General features: G+C 32.5%; 1 protein-coding gene and 1 long non-coding RNA gene across 2 annotated transcripts; both read right to left on the minus strand.

Moving 5' to 3' along the window:
* Window positions 1-1,976: 1,976 nt before the first annotated feature.
* On the minus strand, window positions 1,977-3,274 carry LOC146886339 (uncharacterized). Its single transcript, XR_014994876.1, has 4 exons — window positions 2,900-3,274; window positions 2,722-2,771; window positions 2,564-2,629; window positions 1,977-2,425 (listed from the first exon to the last, which is right to left on the minus strand). It is a non-coding gene; the product is annotated as an uncharacterized LOC146886339 (long non-coding RNA).
* Window positions 3,275-18,644: 15,370 nt separating this feature from the next.
* On the minus strand, window positions 18,645-19,483 carry LOC114186277 (germin-like protein subfamily 1 member 7). The gene is made up of 2 exons (XM_028074335.2): window positions 19,359-19,483; window positions 18,645-19,270 (listed from the first exon to the last, which is right to left on the minus strand). The coding sequence occupies exons 1-2, from the start codon at window positions 19,474-19,476 to the stop codon at window positions 18,720-18,722; spliced, it is 669 nt and encodes a 222-aa protein (XP_027930136.1). The 5' UTR covers window positions 19,477-19,483; the 3' UTR covers window positions 18,645-18,719.
* Between the last annotated feature and the right edge of the window lie 3,455 nt (window positions 19,484-22,938).

The following is a 22,938-nucleotide window of genomic DNA, read 5'->3' on the forward strand; positions in this document are numbered from 1 at the left end:
TTTGGTAATTCAAAATAACTTTTACTTTATGGGTAGGTGAGAAGATTTTTGAGACCAGTCTAAAACTTTTTCAAGAAGGTAGGTAGATTTTTTTTAAACATTTTTCATTTAAAATTATAATACAATAAATTCAAATATAACATTGCATTGAGACACACAAAAAGTTGTTTGTTTCTTCAAAATTAATGTTAATTAATGACAAAAACGAGTTGGAAGAGACAAAAGTTTATCTTGGAAGTTGTGTAGGTAGAAACTCAAAAGTTATTTTTATTCTTCTCAACCTCTTTTAATTTTTGGAGGATGAAAAGTAAGTTTTGAAAAGTATAAAAAACTTCTTCGGTAAGCTAGGTAAAACAAAAAATAAAAGTCTTAATTTTTATTTTGGTAAATAAATGTATTTAAACTAAGTAATATAAAATAGTTAATAATGATTAAAATTAGATTTCAAAACAATATTATTTTAAAATATAAAATAGAAAACATGAAACATTGTAAACATAAAGGTCTTTTAAATAATAATAAAAAACTTGCGATGAAAAAGAAATGAAATAGAAAAAATTAATCAAACGGATAGATAATTATGATATCCTTGTTGATTTTGTCTTTATCACTTTCAAAAATAAGTAATTCTCGCTCCTCAAGTTCAAACTTTGTAAACGTTATTGACCAACAAACATTTTTGACAAATATGAATATATTATAATAATGTTTCTCCAATCTTTATTTCTTCTTAAGTATTTATTTTGTTATAAATATTTCTCATCCAAACTTTATTTTTATTAATTATTTAGTTTGTTTTATTCATTTGTAATATTTAATTAAGTTAATTAAATTTAAATATTTATTTCTTGGCATTACTTTGATTATAATGGATACAGATAAGTGTTGATAAATGTATTCATAATTTACTACTTTTAAGAAATTATATAACATAGAAAAAGTGATAGAAAACAATTTTAACTAATATTTAACCATAACAATATATTGGTAATGAAGAAGAATAATAATAGAATATTTTTAACAGAAAACGAAAAAGATTGTTACTTATAGATGGGTAATGAAATGGGAGAAGATTGTTACTCATAGATCGAGAGATACAAATAAAATCAACACTCGTAATTTATATGAAGAGAATATGATAATAATAGTTATTCCAAGAGTCACAATTGTACGTCATGATGGTTCACATTTATTGTTTATCTTGCACTTACATTATTTATTAAATAGCAATAATTATGGTTAAATAAATAAACAAAAATAAATTAATTTTAATTCAAATATAACGACAAAACTATAAATGTGTTGATCATGGCTCTTCTAACGGTAAATGTAAATAATAACATTAGAGTTATTAAAATGGATTGCATAATAAAAAAATAAATTAAATTTAAATATTTGAAATGCAATCTTTCGAAAAAGAAATACATATCTGATTTGAAAATGAAGAAAAGAACAAAAATTTCAGTAGAACTATGAATCCAAAAATACAAAAATCCATAAATAAAAAATCAAAAGTGAAAATCATTAAAAAAAAACATGAATGTGTTTGACACTTTGTCAAGAAAAAACAAACGAAGAGTTCATTCATATAAAAGAAAATTTTCATTTTTAAAGTGCAGGAAAGACAGAAAACTACTTAAATGTAGTAGAATCAGAAAACATCTAAGAGAAGAAGAAAAAATTGTAGGTTTGTTGTCTTGTTGAAACAATTAATTTATTTCAAAGAAAAACTGCATTGATAAAAAAGAAGAAGAAAGAAGACATACAACATTATATACATGTGGTAGAAGCAAAAACGATTCACAAAAAATTCAGATATGGGAGAAGAAGAAAAAACATTCGCGAGAAGAAGAAAAGCTTGTACCTTTATTTTGTTCTTCAAACATTTCATCAATTTGATAGAAATAAATCATCCATCAGAGAAAAAAACATAAAAAAGTATTTAGATCCAGGAGAAGGAGAAAAGATTCACGAGAAGAACAAAAGCTTATACCTTTATTGCATTCTTGAAACAATTCATCCATCTCCAACATGCATTCATTTGAGAAAAAAAAACACAAAAAAATATTGAGATCTGGGAGAAGCTGAAAAGATCCGCGAGAAGAACAAAAGCTTCTACCTTTATTGTGTTCCTCAACCCGTTCATCCATCTGACAGAAAGCATTCATTCATCAGAGAAAAAGAACATCAAAAAGTATTCAAATATGGAGAAGAAGCAAAAATTCGCAAGAAGAACAAAAAGCTTCGGCCTTTATTGTGTTGTTGGAATAGTTCATCCATCTGCTACAAAACATCCATTCATCAGAGAATAAAAACATAAAAAAGATATTCAGATCTGGGAGAAGAACAAAAGATCCGCGAGAAGAACCACGCAAGAAGAACAAAAGTTTCAACCTTTATTGTTATCTTGACACATTTCATCTATCTGCCAAAAAACATTCATTCATTAGAGACAAACAAACATAAAAAAGAATTCAAAGTATTCAGATCTTGGAGAACAAGAAAAGTTCTGCAAGAAAAACAAATATGGTAGAAGAATGGAAAATATCATAAATTTGTTTACCTTTTTTATGTTCTTGACGATGCTCATGAATATGAGAGCAAAACATCAATACAAAGAAAAGTAGATCTGAGAGCAAAACATCCATCGAACAAATAAATACAACAAAGAAAAAAAGTTAAATATGGTAAAAGAACGAAAAATAACAGAAAAGTTTTTACCTTTTTTATGTTCTTGACGATGCTCATGATTTTGAGAGCAAAACATCACTCTAAACCAGAAATAAAAGAAATACAAAATAGATCTAAGAGTAAAACATGCATCAAACAGATAAATACAACAAAAAAGATTAGTTAAATATGGTGGTAGAAGAACAAAAAATCGTATAAATTTTTTTACCTGTTTGGTGTTCTTGACATTGCTCATGATTCTGAGAGCAAAACATCAATCCAACAAAAAGATAAAACAAAAAATAGTAGATCTGAGAGCAAAACCGATATCCAACAGAAACTTTTATCTGTTGAATGTGTTTAATAGTAAAGATCAAAACTTTCATTTGAGAAAGAAATCATGAAAAAAAAAATTACATACTCGTGTAGAAGAAGGAGAACTTCGAGAAAAGATAACCTTGTAGAGGATAAAGTAAACGTTACTGAAACGTTGGGGTGAAGTAGAGGTTGTGTCGAGAGAAAATAATGTGAGTGATGCGTAAGAGAGAGGAAGAAAATGAAAAGATACTAAGTTTGTGAGAAAAAGTAGGAATCTGTGAGAGGAAAGGAGTGAGAGGAAGTGGGTGATGCGAAATGAGCGTTTCAGGGTTCATTTTAAGTTTCAAAATTTGATTTTTTATTTAATTTTTGTTAGTTAAAAAATTTATCTATTTGACACGTTAGCTTCTTTGCTTTTTTTGACAAAAAATTGAAATTCAAGTTTTCCATATATATTATTTTATTAAAAACTTGCATTTTGTGCTACCTTCATTTGTATTATTAATAGATATGTGCAATAAAAGCCACAAGAGAAGGTTGATAATTTCTCAAATACACTTTTTGTTTTATTCAACCATTGATTTGTAAACTTCTAGTTTACAGTGACATGCATTTCATGTACTGGACATTTAAAAACACTTAAGCATAACTAATAGCAATAAACTTAACTAAAAATTTCACAAAAGATTAATTAAATAAAAAAATCCCCAAATTTTGACCCCTAATTAACATAATTAACTAACACTATGAAATCCTTTAATTTGTACTTATAATCTGTGCGACATGAATTCTAGAGGTTCATGGGAGCAAATAAAGCATAAAAACAACACAAATTCACAGCTAGAACATACGAAATAACAAAAATAATGAATCACGAATTGAACGTGCACATTAACGGAATTAATAGTCAAACCAAAATTTGCTTTCTTTCAACAAGAATCCAACTTCTGCCTTTGGTGTTCAAGAGCCAATTTGTGCTTCATGAATGAAAGTAGGCCACTATCTGATTGAATGAGTTTTTGCCAATAACTGAGAATGTACTTTGTTTAAAGGTGAAAACTTTAACAAGAATAAATCAAGAATGTACTTTGGTTCATTAGCTTTTTACTTAATAGAAGAGGGAAAAGAGTAGCTGTGATTAGGCATAATAATATTTAATTGAGAATGTACTTTGGTTAAATTTACTATGATTAATCTATAATGTTCTTCCTTTTAATTGTGAATGTAATTTTTTTAGTAGTGACAATGCTAACAAAATTATTGAGAATTTACATTGATTAATTCGAAAATCTAAGACAATAGTTAATTGAAAAATAATCCTTAGATAACCAATGGTGACATTTCTTTTGAAAAATAAGCAGAGGAATAAACTTATTTTCATTATAATTATTTTTATTTCTTTTTATCTTTTCAATTATATTTCCTTCTTTTATTATTTTATTATTTAAAATTATCATTTTACCTTTATCTTTTTGTGTTTTTTTATTGTATTTTGCTAACCCTTTTGTTCTATAGATTTTATATGAACTAATTTGTTAGGAAACGATTTTGTGTCCGTTGAGAGATGACTTATGATTCACTTTACCCTTTCTATTTTGTTGTGCATTATCTTAGCAATACTGAAGTTGTTATACTTTAGTAGTATTAATTTGATAGTGTTAGTGACAACGTTATCAAATTTGGCATTGTTGCCAGAGAACACGGTTAGAATTTGTATAATTTTGGTTCTTATTTTATTTTTGTTTATCACTAACGTTTTATTTTTCTCTATTTTTTATAACATTTATTTTATTTTATTTAGTTATTTTAATTTAGTAACTTTTTATTTTATTTTATTTTAATCATAATTTTTGTTTACAGATTTCTTTAAAAAATTTGTGAAACTAGTTAGCAAACACTTTGGCTATGGAAAGATAAGGTACTTAAGTTGTCCATTGAGACTCACCTCTCTTTTCTGGAAGTCTACTCAACAAGCTTTCAACTTATTTCTTTTCAGAAAACCTCTTTCGAAAATACAAAATGCTTTTTCATATGAAAATAATCAACAATTTTATTTTCAAGGGAACTATGAGTACTATCCACATCAACGACATGATTCATATGGTTATCAACAACAAATTGTCACATGTACTAGTGTACTTGATATAAGTAGGTTAACTATACGTTAACTAAATAATCTATATCCTAGATCATCCTTTTTTTTTCGAATATGAGGAACAAACATATTCTACGTATCCACCCCAATCATCATATGTTCCATTTGATTCTTAACAGCAAGATCATGACCAAAACTAGTTGTAGCAACCAATGGATCATCCTATAGGGAATTTGTGTTATTAATGGATGGGGTGAGAGAAAAACTAGAGGTCATAGATGAAATGTTGTGAGTTGATCAACAGTGGAAGAATATTGATCAAGAATGGTATTAAAATGATCAAATATAACACAACATGATCGAGGATGCAAGTAACAACAACTTTGTTGAATTACTTCGAGCTAATAATTTCATCCTCCAAGTCCATCTAAGATTTCTTGAAACTGTAAAATTTAGAATACTTTTTCGGGACAAAGAACATATGCTTCTAAAGTTGGCTATTAGAGCATAACAAATGTCTTATTATTTAAGTCAGATAATGAATGACAAAGCTTAGGAGGCCATTTTAAAAAGATTATGAAAATGATGACTAAGCATTACTCTGAAATGAAGCAGATGATGGAGGACATGAACCAGAGTTGCAGAATCAGATAGTCGATGTGAAAGACATCAAATTCAAAGATCAAATTAACAACCACAACAAGAAAGGGGAATATGCAACAAAATGTACTTTGGTTAATAGTGAGAACACCAACAAATAAATTGAGAATTTACATTGATTAATATGAAAATCAAAGACAATAATTAATTGAAAAATAATATTTAGATAGTTATTGGTGAATTCTAATTTCAAAAAGCAATAGAATCAACCTCTTTTCAGTTGGAGAAGGGAAGGGAAGGGAGCAACATCAGTTGACATTGGACAAAAGGAAGGGAGGTAGGAGAGCAAAGTGGAGGAGTGGCAGCGAAAGCAACAACGTGATTCACGTTTGGCAACAAGGAAGAGAGAAGAGTGGAGTAGTGTGGCTCTTACAATGGAGGAGTGATGCAAATGGAAGTTGCAAAGAGTGTTTAATAGTGGGTGGGTGTAGAATGATGGAATGGAAAAGCTTTGGTGGGGATGTAAGAGAATCGAAGTCTATAGTATTATAGGCTTCAATTATTTAAAGAATTGAAGCCTATACTAGTATAAACTTTGGTTATTTTAGAAACAAAGCCTAAAGTTATGCAAAACAATTTCAAAAATTCCACTATGTTTTAAAAGACTTCATTTTTCTTGAAACCGAAATCTATTAGGCACTTTCAAAAGATCTTTTTGCACTAATGCATTTTGAAAATATTTCTTTATCTTTTGTGCCTAGAGATCCGAATGTCAGGCTTGATCTCCTCTCACAACTAGCAAGTAGTAAGCTTTTGAAATATCACAAACATGTCATCCAAGAAACCTAATGTATGCCAAGTGTCTCTATGGATGATGATATGCCTCTAACCAAGGGAACCACAACAAGAACAATGGCTAGGAGGATACAAGAGGAATGGACCTTCAATGCATATACAAGGCTCAAGATGAACTTTACATTGGCAAAGGAAGATGTGAAGACCTAGTCTAGGACTCTTTGTTTGTAATTATTAGAATAGGGTTTATTTTTGGGCCTTGTATTTTGGGCTTTGTAGAATAGGGTTTTTTTTTGGCCATGTATTGGGCCTTGGAGTGTTTTTGGTCTTTGAAGAGAATTGGACCAAAGAAGAGTTGGGCTTGAAATTGGCCCAACAAGAGGGATAGCACATTTATGAGAGGATCTAGATCCTTCTTGCTCCAAGCTTGGTCACCAAGCTTCTCTTATGTGCCTAGAAGCAAGTTCCTTGTGACTTGCTTAGGTGGCAAGTCACACTTGCCTCATGCTCTCTTTTTGGCTCCAAATACCACATTCTAGATCCTTTTTCCCTCAATTTTTCTAGACCACTTGGCTCTCTTTTTCTACTATAAATAGAGAGCTTAGGACCCTTGTATTTTCATTCATGAATTTAGTAGAGAAACTCTGTTGAGATGACTCTAGACTCCTCTCTTTTTGTGAATCAACTTAGGCTAGAGTTCTCCTTCTTTGTTTCCTCTAGCCCCCTTCCTTGAGTGTTGGCCCAACCTCACTTGAGAGCTTCTCCAAACACCATTGTCACTCATTGCTCCTCTCATCTTCTAGCTTCCGCACCTTCATCCTTCTCCATGGAAGCCTCATCAATTCCGCATGGATTCTCCTTGGTTTCCTTACTCTTGAAGATGGAATCATCAATGGAGATTGTCATGCAGGTGCAGGCGGGAAACTCGTGGATGAAGGCATACTCGTATTTATAACATGAAGGGAAAGAGACTGACAATGCATAAGAGGTAGAATAGTGCTGAGAAACTCAATAAGCTACATGGTAATCAAACTCATCATGTAGTATCTAGAGCCTTGGTTGATCAAGCTTGACGTCAAGAGATAAGTTCATCTTCCTTGTGGTTTTTCTTTCAATTTCCGTGTTGTTCATTACTTCCTTTTATTGTCTTGTTGTTTTTCTTCTTTTCACCTCATTGGTTATATGGTTCTTATCATTGTTCCTTTGGAACCATTCAGCCATTGTGCCTAAGAGCTCAACCATGGTGAATTTGTGTGCCTTTTACATTTTCGTTTGAGTTTTGTTCATTTTCTATTTCATCTATTTGAGTCATTTTACTTTTCTCATCCATATGTTTTGTCTAGAGTAATGTGTAGTTCAATTATGTCTTACATTCCTTTGTTTAGCTTTCCATTTTGCTACTATTTTGCTTATGTATTGTTGTTGTTTTTGGTTCATAAATACACCTTCTCTTCTCCTTTGGAGCCTTGGAAATGAACCTTCACATCTAGATAACCTTTGTTATCTTAATGTCTAGTGGGAATTTTCCTCGTGCTAGCTTAATCACCTAAGTTTCATTTTCGTTTCTAGTGTGTTGTGTATGCTTTTAATTTTCACATTTGAGTTCATACTTGTTAATTAGTTCTGGGCAAGTTCTTTAGAGTTAATTTCCATTGTGTTTCCTTGAATTTCATAATCTTCTTTTGATTTCTTTAAGTTTCCTTCTCTTTTGTTTCTATTAAAATGCAAATGATCAAGCATAGTGTGGTGGTGATTCTGATTTGTGGTGGAAACTAGCTATTGTAAGAACTATAAAAAAAAGACAAAAAAAGAGCACAAGCAGAGTACAAGTAAGTGCCAAAAATAATCAAAAGAAAATATCAAAAGAAAGTGACAAAAGAAGTACACTAGAATCATTACCATCACTTGAGTTTGAGAGCATTTTTTTTGTTGCATTTTACTGCTGTTCCAGTTTCTGTTTGTCTGCACACTTTCTGTATTTGTTTTATAAAAAAAAATTGGCTATTGCAAATCCAGATCTGATTTTTGCCTCTTTTAGCTAAAAATAGACGAAGAAAAGAAAACAAACATCATTGAAAAATGTTGAGAAATGAAAAAAATGATAAATCGCTGAAGTAGAGGCTGAATTTCACATTTTTGGACTGGCAGTGGTTGAAAATTCAAATTCTATGCAGATTTCTAGCTTGTTTTTGGTTGTTTTTAATCCATTCTAGTGTCATTCTTTAGGTAATTCATTTGAGTGCTTAACTTGTTTCTTTGCGTTATTTCTAGTTTGTCTTTCTTTGTTAAATCTTTGAGTATGTTTCATCTATATTCCGCTTAAGTTTAGCTCTTCTTTCATTTAAGCTTTTCATATTTTTCCTTATTGGCTTCTTTGGTTTGGTGTTACATTCTTGGTGGAAGATTTCTTTGGAGGTAACCAAATACTCAAGGTAGCATCCTAGGAGTTGGAAACCAAAGTGGAACTCCAAGCTACAAGTGAAGTTCACAAAGAAGAAAATTCAAAGCAAACACTTGACTGAGACAAAAGAAAAAAGAAAAGAGTGGAGTGAAACACTCTAAGACTTTTAAAGTTTGTGCAAATTTGTGATTGTAGTCATTTGAGTTGTATTTGTTCAAGTTTTCTTTCTTGTATCTCTTTGGACTAATTAAGTGTCTTGGGGGAGCCTTAGGTGTTCTCTCATCTCTTAGTTAGAACCTTCTAAAATAGTAAAAGCGCTTGTAGACGGTGAGTGTGTCTTGCAACATCAAGCCTCACCAAAGTAGGCCGCATAGTTAGACTCCAAATATTTTTTGTTTTTGTTGCTTAATTGTTAGTGTGTGTCTAATTCTATTTTAGAAGTTTTGTGCAATATTCTTTGAATTACTTTGGCAAGGAAAGACTTGGTAAGTAAGCAATCCAAGTGATTCACCTCTTTTTCCTGGAAGATAATTCAAGAAGTTTGTTATTTACTTCCTCTTTAGAATTTCTCAGTTAGCTCTTAGTAATCATGGCTAGTCAACCCTCCCTACATAGTGCAAGTGATTATGAGGATTCAATTCATAGTTTAAAACATGTTTCTCAACAACTCAAATCACTTGAACTATGGAGACAACAAGAGGCAATTTACAAGGTGAAAGATCAATTGGAAAGAGATGGCCAAATTGCTCTCTTGGAGGAACAAATCAAAGCTTTAAAGAAAAGATATGAGAAAATCCAAAATAAGCTAAAAAGTAGGAGTAATTCTATCAAAGGGTCTAGAAGTGGAGCTTCAATATATGGGGAAGAGGAAGGACTAAGATTAGGAGAATATTATCAACAACCTTCCCAGAGAAAAAGAAAAGTCCCTACTCCTAGAGAAGTTAAAGTATACTTGCCTCACTTTCAAGGAAAAGATGGTGTTAGAGCTTATTTGGATTGGGAGATGAAGGTTGAGCAACTCTTTGCTTTCCATCAAGTTAGTGAAGAAAGGTAAGTGTCTCTTGCTACCCTAAGCTTTTAAGGGTATGCTATGTATTAGTGGACTTCTATAGTCCAAGAGAGGCTAAGAAGTAATGGACCTTCAATTGAATATTAGAATGATCTTAAGTCAACCCTTAGGAGGAGACACATTCCCTCATACTACAATAGGGAGCTTATGAACAAGCTCCAAAGACTCTAACAAAGAAATATGTCTGTGGAAGAATATAGACAGAAAATGAAGTTACTTATGATGTGGGTGGGAATAATTGAGGAAGAGTCCATTACCATTTCTAGATTCTTAAATGGCTTAAACCTTGATATACGAGATAGAGTTGAGCTTCCACCTTACCAAGATTTGAATGATTTGGCGCAAATATGCATTAAGGTAGAACAACAAAATTTGAGAAAATCTTTTTCAAAAAGAAATCAAGCTCAAACTAACTCTTATGTTAAAAAGGATTTTAAGAAAGAAGAGAAAAAGGAGGAGCCACCTAGGAATCTAGGAAAAGATAAAGAGGGGAGTGCATCATCACACACTCGCACAAGTGAAATCAAATGTCTTGGTAGAGGTCACATAGCATCTCAATGCCCCACCAAAAAGACCATGATTCTTAGGGGTGTTGATAGATATAGTAGCCATGATGAAAATGAAAGTGAGAGTGGAAGTGAGGAATCCGATGAGTCTAATATAGAAGATGCTCACCTTTGTGATGGGGACCTTTTAATGGTTAGAAGGATCCTCAACAATCAACCTAGTCCACAAGCACTAACACAAAGAGAGAACATATTTCACACAAGGTGTAAAATTTTGGAAAACACTTGTTCTCTAATTGTGGATAGTGGCTCGTGTTGTAACTACTGCAGTACTAGGTTGGTTGACAAGTTGTCTTTGACTGTCTTACCTCATCCAAAACCTTACAAACTTCATTGGCTTAATGAAGATGGGGATTTGGCAGTCAATCATCAAGTAAAGGTCAAGTTTTCCATAGGGAAATATGAAGATAGTGTGGTATGTGATATAGTACCTATGGAAGCTTGTCATATCTTATTGGGGAGACCTTGGCAATTTGATAAGAAAACCATGCACAATGGTCTCACCAACGAGATTACCTTTACTCACAAGGCTAAAAAGTTTGTTCTTCATCCTCTTTTGCCATCACAAGTGGCTGAGGATCAACTTCAAATGAAGAACAAAAGAGAAAAAGAGAAAGATGAGGACAAAAAGAAGTCCTCAAAAAGTCCAAAAGCTAAATAAAGATGAATCTGAGGCGGGAGAGATTGGTGTTCCGTCTCCCAAGGTCATTCAAAATGAAAACATTTTAACCATGAAATCTTTAAATCAAGTTCTCAATATTGAACAACCTTCATGCCTCCTGTTGTGTAAAGGAACACTCACATGTACTGCCACATCTCTTAAGCTTAAGAATCTACCTCCTAAAATTGAAAATCTTTTGAAAGAGTTTGAGGATATATTCCCTAAAGAAGGGATTGTTGGGCTTCCTCCCTTTAGAGGAATTGAACATCAAATAGATTTAGTGCCTGGGGCTAGTCTACCAAATAGACCAGCCTATAGGACAAATCCTCAAGAAACAAAGGAGATAGAGTCTTAAGTCCAAGAGTTATTGGAGAAGGGTTGGGTTCAAAAGAGCCATAGCCCTTGTGATGTGCCTGTTTTCTTAGTACCTAAAAAGGATGGTAAATGGAGAATGTGTTTTGATTGTATAGCCATAAATAACATCACCATTAAATATAGGCATCATATTCCTAGGCTTGATGAATTGCATGGGTCCCTCGTGTTTTCTAAAATTGATCTAAAGAGTGGTTATCACGAAATAAGAATAAAAGAAGGTGATGAGTGGAAAACCGCTTTTAAGACCAAATTTGGATTATATGAGTGGTTAGTGATGCCCTTTGGGCTTACTAATGCACCTAACACATTCATGAGGCTAATGAATCACGTTCTTACAGAGTGCATAGAAAAGTTTGTGGTTGTCTACTTTAATGACATTTAGATCTATAGCAAGAGCTTACATGAGCACATAGACCATCTAAGGTTTGTCCTTACCATCCTTAGGGTAAATAGTTTGTTTGCAAATAAAGAGAACTGCACTTTTTGTGTAGATAGTATTATTTTCTTAGGTTTTGTAGTAAATAAAAATGGGGTCCATGTTGACCCTACAAAAATAAAGGCCATCGAAGAATGGCCTACTCCTAAAAATGTTGGAGAGGTTAGGAGCTTCCATGGTTTGGCAAGCTTTTATAGGAGGTATGTTCCTAACTTCTCTACTTTGGCTTCACCCCTCAATGAACTTGTCAAGAAAGATGTATCTTTTAATTAGGGTGAAAAACAAGAGTCTGTTTTTCAGCAACTCAAGGAAAAGCTCACCAATGCACCCATTCTAGCTTTACCAAACTTTTCAAAAACTTTTGAGCTAGAGTGTGATGCATCCGGTGTAGCAATAGGTGTTGTGTTGTTGCAAGGTGGTCACCCAATTGCTTATTTCAGTGAAAAACTTCATGGTGCCTCCCTCAACTATCCCACCTATGATAAGGAATTGTATGCCTTAGTCAGGGCCCTTCAAACTTGGGAACACTACCTTGTGTCCAAAGAGTTTGTCATTCATAGTGACCATGAGTCGCTAAAATATTTGAAGGGCCAACACAAGTTGAATAAAAGAAATGCTAAGTGGATGGAATTCTTGGAACAATTTCCTTATGAAAGTACAAGAAGGGCAAAAGTAATGTGGTGGCTGATGCCTTGTCTAGAAGGCACACTTTGTTTTCAAAATTAAGAGCCCAAATTCTTGGATTTGATCACATTCCAGAAATGTATAATCAAGATTCTAAGTTTTCGTCTACTTATGCTGAATGTATGGAAAGACCTCAAGGAGGTTTATATGTGAATGAGGGGTATTTGTTTAAAGAAGGAAAAATTTGTATTCCCCAAGGTTCACAAAGAAAACTCCTTGTTCAAGAAACACATGAAGGGGGATTAATGGGTCATTTTGGGGTAGAAAAAACCCTAGGTCTTTTAAAAGAGAAATTCTTTTGGCCCCATATGAGGAAGGATGTCCAAAGGCATTGTAATAGATGTATTTCATGCTTACAATCTAAGTCTAAAGCAATGCCTCATGGATTATACACCCCCTTGCCCGTTGCTTCAGCCCCTTGGGAAGATATAAGTATGGATTTTATCTTAGGACTCCCAAGCACACAAAGGGGTTTTGATTCCATTTTTGTGGTGGTAGATCGTTTTAGCAAAATGACACACTTTATACCCTGCCACAAAGTGGATGATGCTAGCAACATTGCTTCTGAGATTTGATTCCATTTTTCTTTAGAGATGTGGTCAAGCTTCATGGTATACCCCGCACCATAGTTTCTGATAGAGATACTAAGTTCCTTAGCCATTTTTGGAAAACTCTTTGGTCAAGGCTAGGAACTAAACTTAATTTCTCTACTTCATGTCACCCACAATTTGATGGGCCAACTAAAGTTGTTAATAGATCTCTGTCTACTATGCTAAGGGCAATTTTGAAAGGAAACCACAAATCTTGGGATGATTACCTTTCCCATATTGAGTTTGCCTACAATAGAGTAGTTCATAGGACTAATAAGATCTCTCCATTTGAAGTTGTTTATGGCTTTAATCCTCTCATTCCTATGGATTTGTTACCACTTCCTACATCTTTTGATTTCATTCATAAAGAAGGGGTGGCAAAATCTGATTTTGTTAAGAAAATGCATGAGAGGATTAAAAGACAAATCCAACAACAAATCGAGAGGTATGCTAAGTACAACAATCAGGGGAAGAGGGAAATGATTTTTGAAGAAGGGGATTGGGTGTGACTACACCTTAGAAAAGATAGATTTCCTAAGAAAAGGAAGTCTAAACTTAGCCTTCGAGGTGATGGTCCCTTTAAAGTGCTGAAAAGAGTCAATGATAATGCATATAGGCTAGAGTTGCCTAAGGAATATGATGTACATGCCACCTTTAATGTTGCTGACTTAATACCTTTTGCAGGTGGTATAGATGATGAGGCATAAATTTAAGATTTAAGGATAAATCCTTCTCAAGAGGGAGGGGATATTGAGATGCCTCTAACCAAAGGACCCACAACAAGAGCAATGGCTAGGAGGATACAAGAGGAATGGGCCTCCAATGCACATACAAGGCCCAAGATGAACTTTACATGGGCTAAGGAAGATGTGAAGACCTAGCCTAGGACTCTTTGTTTGTAAATATTAGAATAGGGTTTATTTTTGGGCCTTGTATTTTGGCTTTGTATAATAGGGTTTTTGTTTGGGCCATGTATTGGGCCTTGGAGGGTTTTTGGGCTTTGAAGAGAATTGGACCAAAGAAGAGTTGGGCTTGAAATTGGCCCAACAAGAGGGAGAACGCATTTGTGAGAGGATCTAGATCCTTCTTGCTCCAAGCTTGGTCACCAAGCTTCTTTTATGCGCCTAGAAGCAAGTTCCTTGTGACTTGCTTAGGTGGCAAGTCACACTTGTCTCATGCTCTCTTTTTGGCTCCAAATACCACATTCTAGATCCTTTTTCCCTCGATTTTTCTAGACCACTTGGCTCTCCTTTTCTACTATAAATAGAGAGCTTAGGACCCTTGTATTTTCATTCATGAATATAGTAGATTAACTCTTTTGAGATGACTCCAGACTCCTATCTTTTTGTGAATCAACTTAGGCTAGAGTTCTCCTTCTTTGTTTCCTCTAGCCCCCTTCCTTGAGTGTTGGCCCAACCTCACTTGAGAGCTTCTCCAAACACCATTGTCGCTCATTGCTCCTCTCATCTTCTAGCTTCCGCACCTTCATCCTTCTCCATGGAAGCCTCATCAATTTCGCATGGCTTCTCCTTGGTTTCCTTACTCTTGAAAATGGAATCATCAATGGAGGTTGTCATGCAGGTGCAGGCGGGAAACTCGTGGATGAAGGCATACTCATATTTATAACATAAAGGGAAAGAGACTGACAATGCATAAGAGGTAGAATAGTGCGGAGAAACTCAATAAGCTACATGGTAATCTGGCTAGCGTTAAATGTTTAGAAAAAGCGCAAGTTGGTCATACTTGTACAAGTAGAAGTTTGTGGAAGTCTTCTAGGGAGCATGGCTCTATTATTACAAGGGTTTAAGGGTAAGCTTTTATTGGCCGACAGTGCGTGATGATTGTACGAACTTTGTAAAAAGATGTTATTAGTGTCATAAACATTTAGATATTACTACAACTCTTGCTTAGTAATTGTATTCAATAACATCACCATGTTCGTTCCATCAGTGGGGAATTGGTGTTCAGGATCCTGAAAAGGAGACTTGCTTACCAATTTAATTTAAACTCAATCATAACCATATAACTATTGTTTGGAGCACAACTTAAACAAAGATACTAAATAGTATAACCACACAAAATAGATTTATACAGGGAGTACTAGGTATAAGACATTTAAATTATCTTACATTCTTTTGAGAGTCTTACCTCTTGATTCAGTTGAATATTTTGGAGGTTCTATCTATTTTGCTGTTGAAGGAAAGTCCAAACCTAAAATATTACAATACCAAATCAAGTTTAGAGTATCAATAACATCAAGAGACTATAATAAGCACTATAGCCAAATTCACCTTAAAATAAAAATCAAATAAATTATATACATAAAAATAATTTAAGAGCCAAATACCTTTCAAATTGAAAGTGTTTCACAGAGTCTTGACAACAACAGACATAAAAGTATCAAACTTAGAAAAGATAAAATCTAAATCGGGCTCCTTTAAAATTATTACTTCAAATAAACATGTAGATAAAAAATATTATTATGCACAAACTCCGAACTAAATTAAAAATAAAAATTTAAGCATGTTATTGAAAGTATTTCATATACAAAATCAATTTATATTAGAGCACTTATCATACATAACCTCAAGTGCAAAGTAATTATAGTGGACAATAATCGTTATTAAAAAAGCACATATTTCTTCCCAATTCTTTTAATTTTTTTTTCTTTGGAAATAATTCTAAATTTGGTTATGAATAAGAATTTGTAAGAAATTGTTATTAATTTTTTTTTTTTGAAAAATGTTATGCACAAAATATTTTTTATAGAAATTTTTTTAAAAAATACTTGCAATTTTATATCTGGAAACCATTCTGTTCTCAAATAATGATTAGAATTTCCATGGTACTACTACTTAGAATAATACACCTACTAAAGTAAATTCTGAACTCTCTAGGAGTGCGTATTATGTTGCTTCTAAAGTGTTGGGGTTATATTGTTAATTCGACTCTTTGGTGTCCTTTCCTTGTGTAAATTTTACTAATTTCATATATTTTATTAAGATTTTCCTTTTGTGAGTTAGATTGTCTCGCATTACAATTTGAGCTTGAGTTTTGCTATGATTGAATGAACATTGATGCATATTTTATGACTATGTTAGATTTTGAATATTGGATGGTTGTTCATTTGTTTTTTTTTTTTGTCCAGTTTTAAAGGTTTTGATATTAGCTCATTTTTTTTAGTATGGAGGTTTCCTTTCCTTTTCCATTATTTGTTGATACCTCATGACATAGTTGTGTATGCGCCTTTCCATCTTGGATGATATTCTTTGTGGACATATTGATGTTGCGTCAACCTTCCATTTCAAGTAGTGCCAAATATTTGGTCAAGAACATGTTACGAGTTGATCCCAAATAAAATGCTCTCAACAATTGAAGTCCTGGGTAAGTTTAACTTTCCTATTCAATTGGAGTTGTAGCCACATATTTTGTTGATTTCTATTCAGCGAATAGGTGTAATACAAACAAATGTAAGATGCAATGATTGTCAACGTCAAATGTAAGATACAAACATTAGGAGATCTATAATTGGTTACATCATGTACATTGGTAAGTCTCCTATTTGTTGGTAGTCCATGAAGAACCAAACAATATCCAAAAGGTATGCAATCCAATGGCTCCACCATGTTATCCAAGATCTCAGGGTTCACCATCAATAACCTTCACTTTTATAATATGACAACCTTTCTACTATACAAATTCCATCAATCAAGTATTTTGTGGGAGGACCAAGCATATAGAGATAGATTGCCACTTGATTAGAGAGAAAGTTAAACAAGGTCTCATTAAGCTCCTTACCATCAATAAGTTGATATACTAACAAAGGCTTTCTCTCTAGCTCTTTTCGACACCCTTATATCCAAGTTGGGGCTTCTTGACATCTACTCCCAGCTTAAGGAATTCTTCTTGAAATTTACATCTTCATGTTCCTAACTCACACACTCAAGAGTTTTCTTTTATACATCAACTTCATTTTTCATATGAGATTTAGGTTTATTAAGAATTGCACTACCAAAATTCTATGACATTCTCAATTGTTCCTTAAGGAGTACCATACCAAAATTTTTCTTTCCTACTGTTGTTATTATCATCATTTAAAGCCCAATATTTTGTTTTTCGTTAGGTGAGGTTGGAAGCATAGACTGATTATTGTAGGTTATGTGAACAACCACATGTTTGTGTGTCCTTCTAAAGTTTTGTTATTGTTGTAATAAAATTAGTACTATTTCTATGTATTTTGAACAAGTATTAAATGATTTTCTTGGCATAATTCAGAAATGTTTTATTTCATTTGAGATTCAAGGTTACCAAGGTGTTTATAACCCTAAAAAGGTATTATGATTCTAAATTGGTGTCAAGCTTTTTATTTTTTCTTGGAAGGAAGGCTTACTTTTTTTAACTTTTTTGAAGATTTATGGCGCTACAATTTGAGGGTTGTCCCAAGCTAATGGATCACTGCTAGTGAAATTTCCACTTTCAGATGCACAAGCTACAATTTTCTTAAAGACAGGTTCCATCTCTATGCTTACTCTTAATTCAAAAGCTACTGAAGTGGGCAAATCATCCATCATAAGTCTGGCCATAGTTAGGTACAAGTAGAAACCATTCAGTTCTCAAAGAATGATTAGAATTTTCATGGTACTACTGCTCTGAATAATGCACATGTTAAAGTAAATTCTGAACTCTCTAGGAGTGCGTATTATGTTGCTTCTAAAGTGTTGGGGTTATATTGTTAATTCGACTCTTCGGTGTGCTTCCCTTGTGTAAGTTTAACCAATTTCATATATTTTTTTAAGATTTTCCTTTTGTGATTTAGATTGTCTTGCATTATAATTTAAGCTTGCATTTTGCTAACATTGATGCACATTTTATGACTATGTTAGATTTTGAAAATTGGATGGTTGTTCATTTGTTTTTTTTTTTGTTTAGATTTAAAGGTTTTGATATTAGCTGATTGTTTTTTAAGTATGGAGGTTTCCTTTCCTTTTACATTATTTGTTGATACCTCATGACATAATTGTGTATGTGCCTTTCCATCTTGGATGATATTCTTTGTGGACATATTGATGTTGCATCAGCCTTCCATTTCAAGTAATGCCGAAGATTTGGTCAAGAACATGTTACAAGTTTATCCCAAATAAAATGCTCTCAACAATTGAAGTCCTGGGTAAGTTTAACTTTCCTATTCAATTGGAGTTGTAGCCATATATTTTGTTGATTTCTATTCAACGCACAGGTGTAATACAAACAAATGTCAGATGTAATGATTGTAATGCTATACATGGTTTTACGGTCATTGAAGTTGATATATTTTTATTGAGCAAAGTATAATGTTATTCTTATATAATAAATTAAATTGAACTCCAAATACAACAAAAACCACATACAAATAGAACTCACACGAATTTTGATCTATTAAATAACCGTAGAAAGAGGAAATGGATAATGAATGAGAATGACTAGTGGTTGTTGTCGGTCCAGAATTGCTTTTGAAGGTAATCAATTATGCTCTTGTCGACTTGGAAAGCTTTGGTAAGAACTTGAGAAGAAATAGATGGAGTAGACTTAAACAAAGCATTGGCAATAATGATAGTTCCTGGATTTTGACTGCTGAGAGCAGCGATGGCAACTGCATTGCCATAACCGACATTCAGTTGGAAATGAATGAGACCAATTGGGAAGACAAAGACATCACCCTTGTTCAAGACTTTGGTAAAGAGACGGTTTCCATCTTGATTGGAACTCACAAATCCAACATAAAGACTTCCCTCAACAACAATAAGGATCTCTGTGCCGCGAGGGTGAGTGTGGGGAGCGTTTAAACCCTTTGGTGCAAAATCTATACGAGCCATCGATATGCCAAGTGTGTTGAATCCTGGCAGCTGATCCACAAACACTTGACTCACTTGTGCACCAAGTGGGTTCGATGTATTACCAGCTTCCACGTGTCTGAAAAAATCTTGTGCTTTCACTACTTTTGGGTCTTTGCAAAGTTTTCCGTTCACAAATACTATAACCATAAATAGTGCAAAATCAATCTCTAATCGTAATAATCTTAGAATCATGTTCATGTAAATAATTTATTTCTATATACGTACCAGCATTCTTGGTATCATTCAAAGCTACACAAAAATCTTGCAGAGGACTTGGATCATAGGCAGAGGCAATGGACGACGTGAAAGCCAAGATGGCCACAAGGAAATACACACCTTTCATTTTTCTTTTGCACTCTTTTTCTCTATGATTTTGGCTAATTGATCTTTGGTATTTATAAGGATGAACCCTTTGTTTAACTTGTTATTCATCTTTACCTAGAGTTAATTATTTATTAGGTGAAGAACCATTCTTTATTAGTACTTGTTCTTCTGTAATCTTCTTAAATTATAAATTAATGAGAAAGCCATTAGCCACGTCAACGGCAAGTTTAGACTTGTTCTCTTTTTCGAACATAAAATGGTTTCCCACGGCGGGAATACTTTATTTTTTCATCAACAATTTTGGCTTTCGTGGCTTAGGAGCCTTTCAACTTCTCTTTGCTTTTCCTTCCAATGCCTACAATCCAAGGCTAACAACAAGCATTATATTTATATATTAACCGTTTTTGTTTCTTTTTATTTCTCCGAATTTTTTTACCTAAAATTGCTCCCGTATAAACAATTTTATTTTTTAATTTTATTCTTAATAATTTTAAAACATTACTCATTTCATCCGGATAATTATTTTAAATGTAAATAAAACAATTACTTATTGTATTCTAATTCTTTTCTACTATTTATCTTTATAACTTGTAAGCTTTACAGTTCTTATTCTTTCTTATAATATATAAAATTTCTACCCTTAACTTATTTTCTCTTAATAGGCTAAAATTTAAATATTGCTAATTGTACACATGTTTATAAACAAAGAAAGTGAAAATAAATTTATGATTTCTAAAATTTACAATTAAAATACTACTTTATTTTATAGACATTTATTTATTTATAGTTATTGTTAAATGTACACATTTTTATATAAAAAAAAAGTAAAAATAAATTTGTTATAAAATAAAGCTATTAATAGAGGGAAGAAGAGAAAGGAAGAATAGAGAATGTGATGCAACCTTTCTGTGTATCTTATTACTAATAGGAAGTATATGTTTTATTGCAATCCAATGTCTTCTTGTAGGTGAAGAATTATATCTTGTTTAACAAATTTATAGTAAATGCAATACTAGATCAGTATAATTAGTAAGAAACATTAGTTCTTCTATAGCACTAAGATATGATACTTTTGTATCAAGAAGTTCTTCATCATTTTCTAGAAGTCTAAAAGAACTTTTATCAACATCTAACAACCTTACAACTGTTGGAGTGCATAATGAATGTGACTTGTCCATTTATAACCTTTTAAGCACTTTCATTATATAAGACTCTTGATGTACAAAAACACCTTTATTTATACTCAATTTCTAATTCATTTTGTAATATTTTCATATAAATACAAGGACAAATATGATCATTTTTACACCCTTCTTTTAACAAGTATTCACTAAGATGATTATACCACATATGCCCTAATTGCTTTAATCCATAAAGGAACTTGTTCAATTTTATTGAATAATCCTCTTTGGAATTTGGCTTGTTGAGAAAATTAAATCCTTAAGTGATTTCATGGTGGTGTTGTAGTGTATATAATTAGATAAGGATTCAAGCAAGGTTGCATCATGAAACTCTAAAGAATTACTTAGTCTCATATAGAGCAGACTGATTCAAGTGGTGAAAGTAACTGGAGGTCCTAGTCTTTGGCAGGATAATGACCTTAGATGATCATGGGCTAACCTTGTGCGCGGTAGGGTGAAACCCATTAGCAATGGCTCTGCAGTGCAGTAGAGGCCACCATAAGTGCAAGCATCCAGTGAATCCGATCTTATTATATGTATCTGGATAATTGAGTCATAGAGTCTCGTTGTTTGCCATCACATGTTTGAGTGCCTTCTGTGTTGCCTATTTGAAAATTGTTTTAATATTGCTTGCTCAATGCTATGTTAAAAATTATTTTACTCTAGCTTACCTTTTTTCTTGTGTATGTTTTCTTCTGTGGTCTTCCTTTTTGCAATGATCACCAATTATTTGGTGTGAGCAAATGTGGAAACCCCAAGTCATCTTACATTTTAGCTCTTTTTTTCATTTGAAGGTTTTTATCTTTGGAACCAATAGACCTACCATGCTTCAAAGGTGTCTTTGGAACTAACAGGCCTACCACACTTCAAGCGTGTTATAAATTAATATCAATTCTATTCAGAGCATTATCAGTTGGTATATATAATTTATTTACTCTTTTTGCGTAAATAAAAACATATGGTAATTGATTGAATAATTTTGTAAATGAATTATCCTTTGAACTTCTAGTTCATATTATTTTGTACCAGGATCAGGACAAGATAATGATAATTTATTTCAAGCAATATCTTTTTCCAATGCTTTCTTTCTTCCCTTAATGTTGGAAAACCTAATATTCTATTATTGGTGGAGAATCACATTCAACATATATTCTCAATCGTCTCCGAGGACCCATCATAGTTCCTTTTGGTGGGGAAATTTGGAACATATACACCACACCCAAAATATTTTAAACGAGAAATATTAGGTTATTGACCCAAAACCAACTACATAATAAAATATTTATGATAACTTGTTGGTTTGATGCAAATCAATACTGTAACATTCAAAATTGCACATCCCCAAGTAGTCATTGAAGGATTAACTCTTATAAGTAGTGGTCTTGCAACCAATTTTATACGTTTTATTAATGATTCTGCAAGTCCATTTTGAGTCTGAACATGTGCTACTAGATGTTCAACTTCAATTCCATTTGACCTACGATACTCATGAAAAGCATGAGATGTAAATTCACCAGCTGTATCAAGATGGATTATCTTAATCAGATAATCTAGGTAGAGAGCTCTTAACTTAATTAATTGTGCTGATAAATTTGTAAATTTCTCATTGCAAGTTGATAATAAACAAATATGTGACTGTCTAGTTGATGCATCAATTAACCATGAAATATAGATGATGGGTGTATTGGACCACAAGTATTATTTTTTATTCGTTCTAAAAATGAGATTGATTTATTTCTAATGTTTCTGGTGATGATCTTATTATCAACTTTCCTTTATGAACTAGCAGTACGTGAGAGATCATTAGATTGAAGAAGTTTTGGACTCTTAAGTGGGTGTTCACATGAGTTTTAAGCTATTTTTCGTATCATGATAGATTCAGGATGACCCAACTAATCATGCCAAACAAGGAATTTATTTTTGTTTGTAAACTTCTAGTTTACAATGACATGCGTTTCAATTTTACTAATACTAGAATTCTTGACTCGTGCAACGCACAGGTTATTCCTTAATGAATGAATTTTGTTTTTTTGTAAATGAAAAAAATTAAGAAGTTAAAAGTAGATATTAATAATAATAATGATAAATATGATTTAAAATAGGAAATATCATTTTTATTATGTTTATAAATGAATGCAATAGTTCTAAAACATCTAGATCATGACAATACTAATTGTAGTAATTATTGTTTTATTAAAAAAATAATACAATTACAAAAATAATAAGGTTTAGTATTTTATTAATAATAATATTATTAAAATCCAGTTGCAATACATCATAAAAATATTTTATTAAAAATT

The sequence above is a fragment of the Vigna unguiculata genome, chromosome 5 (genome assembly GCF_037176805.1).
Source record: "Vigna unguiculata cultivar grain cowpea cultivar isolate G323 ecotype 2 chromosome 5, ASM3717680v1, whole genome shotgun sequence".
Classification (NCBI taxonomy): Eukaryota; Viridiplantae; Streptophyta; class Magnoliopsida; order Fabales; family Fabaceae; genus Vigna; species Vigna unguiculata.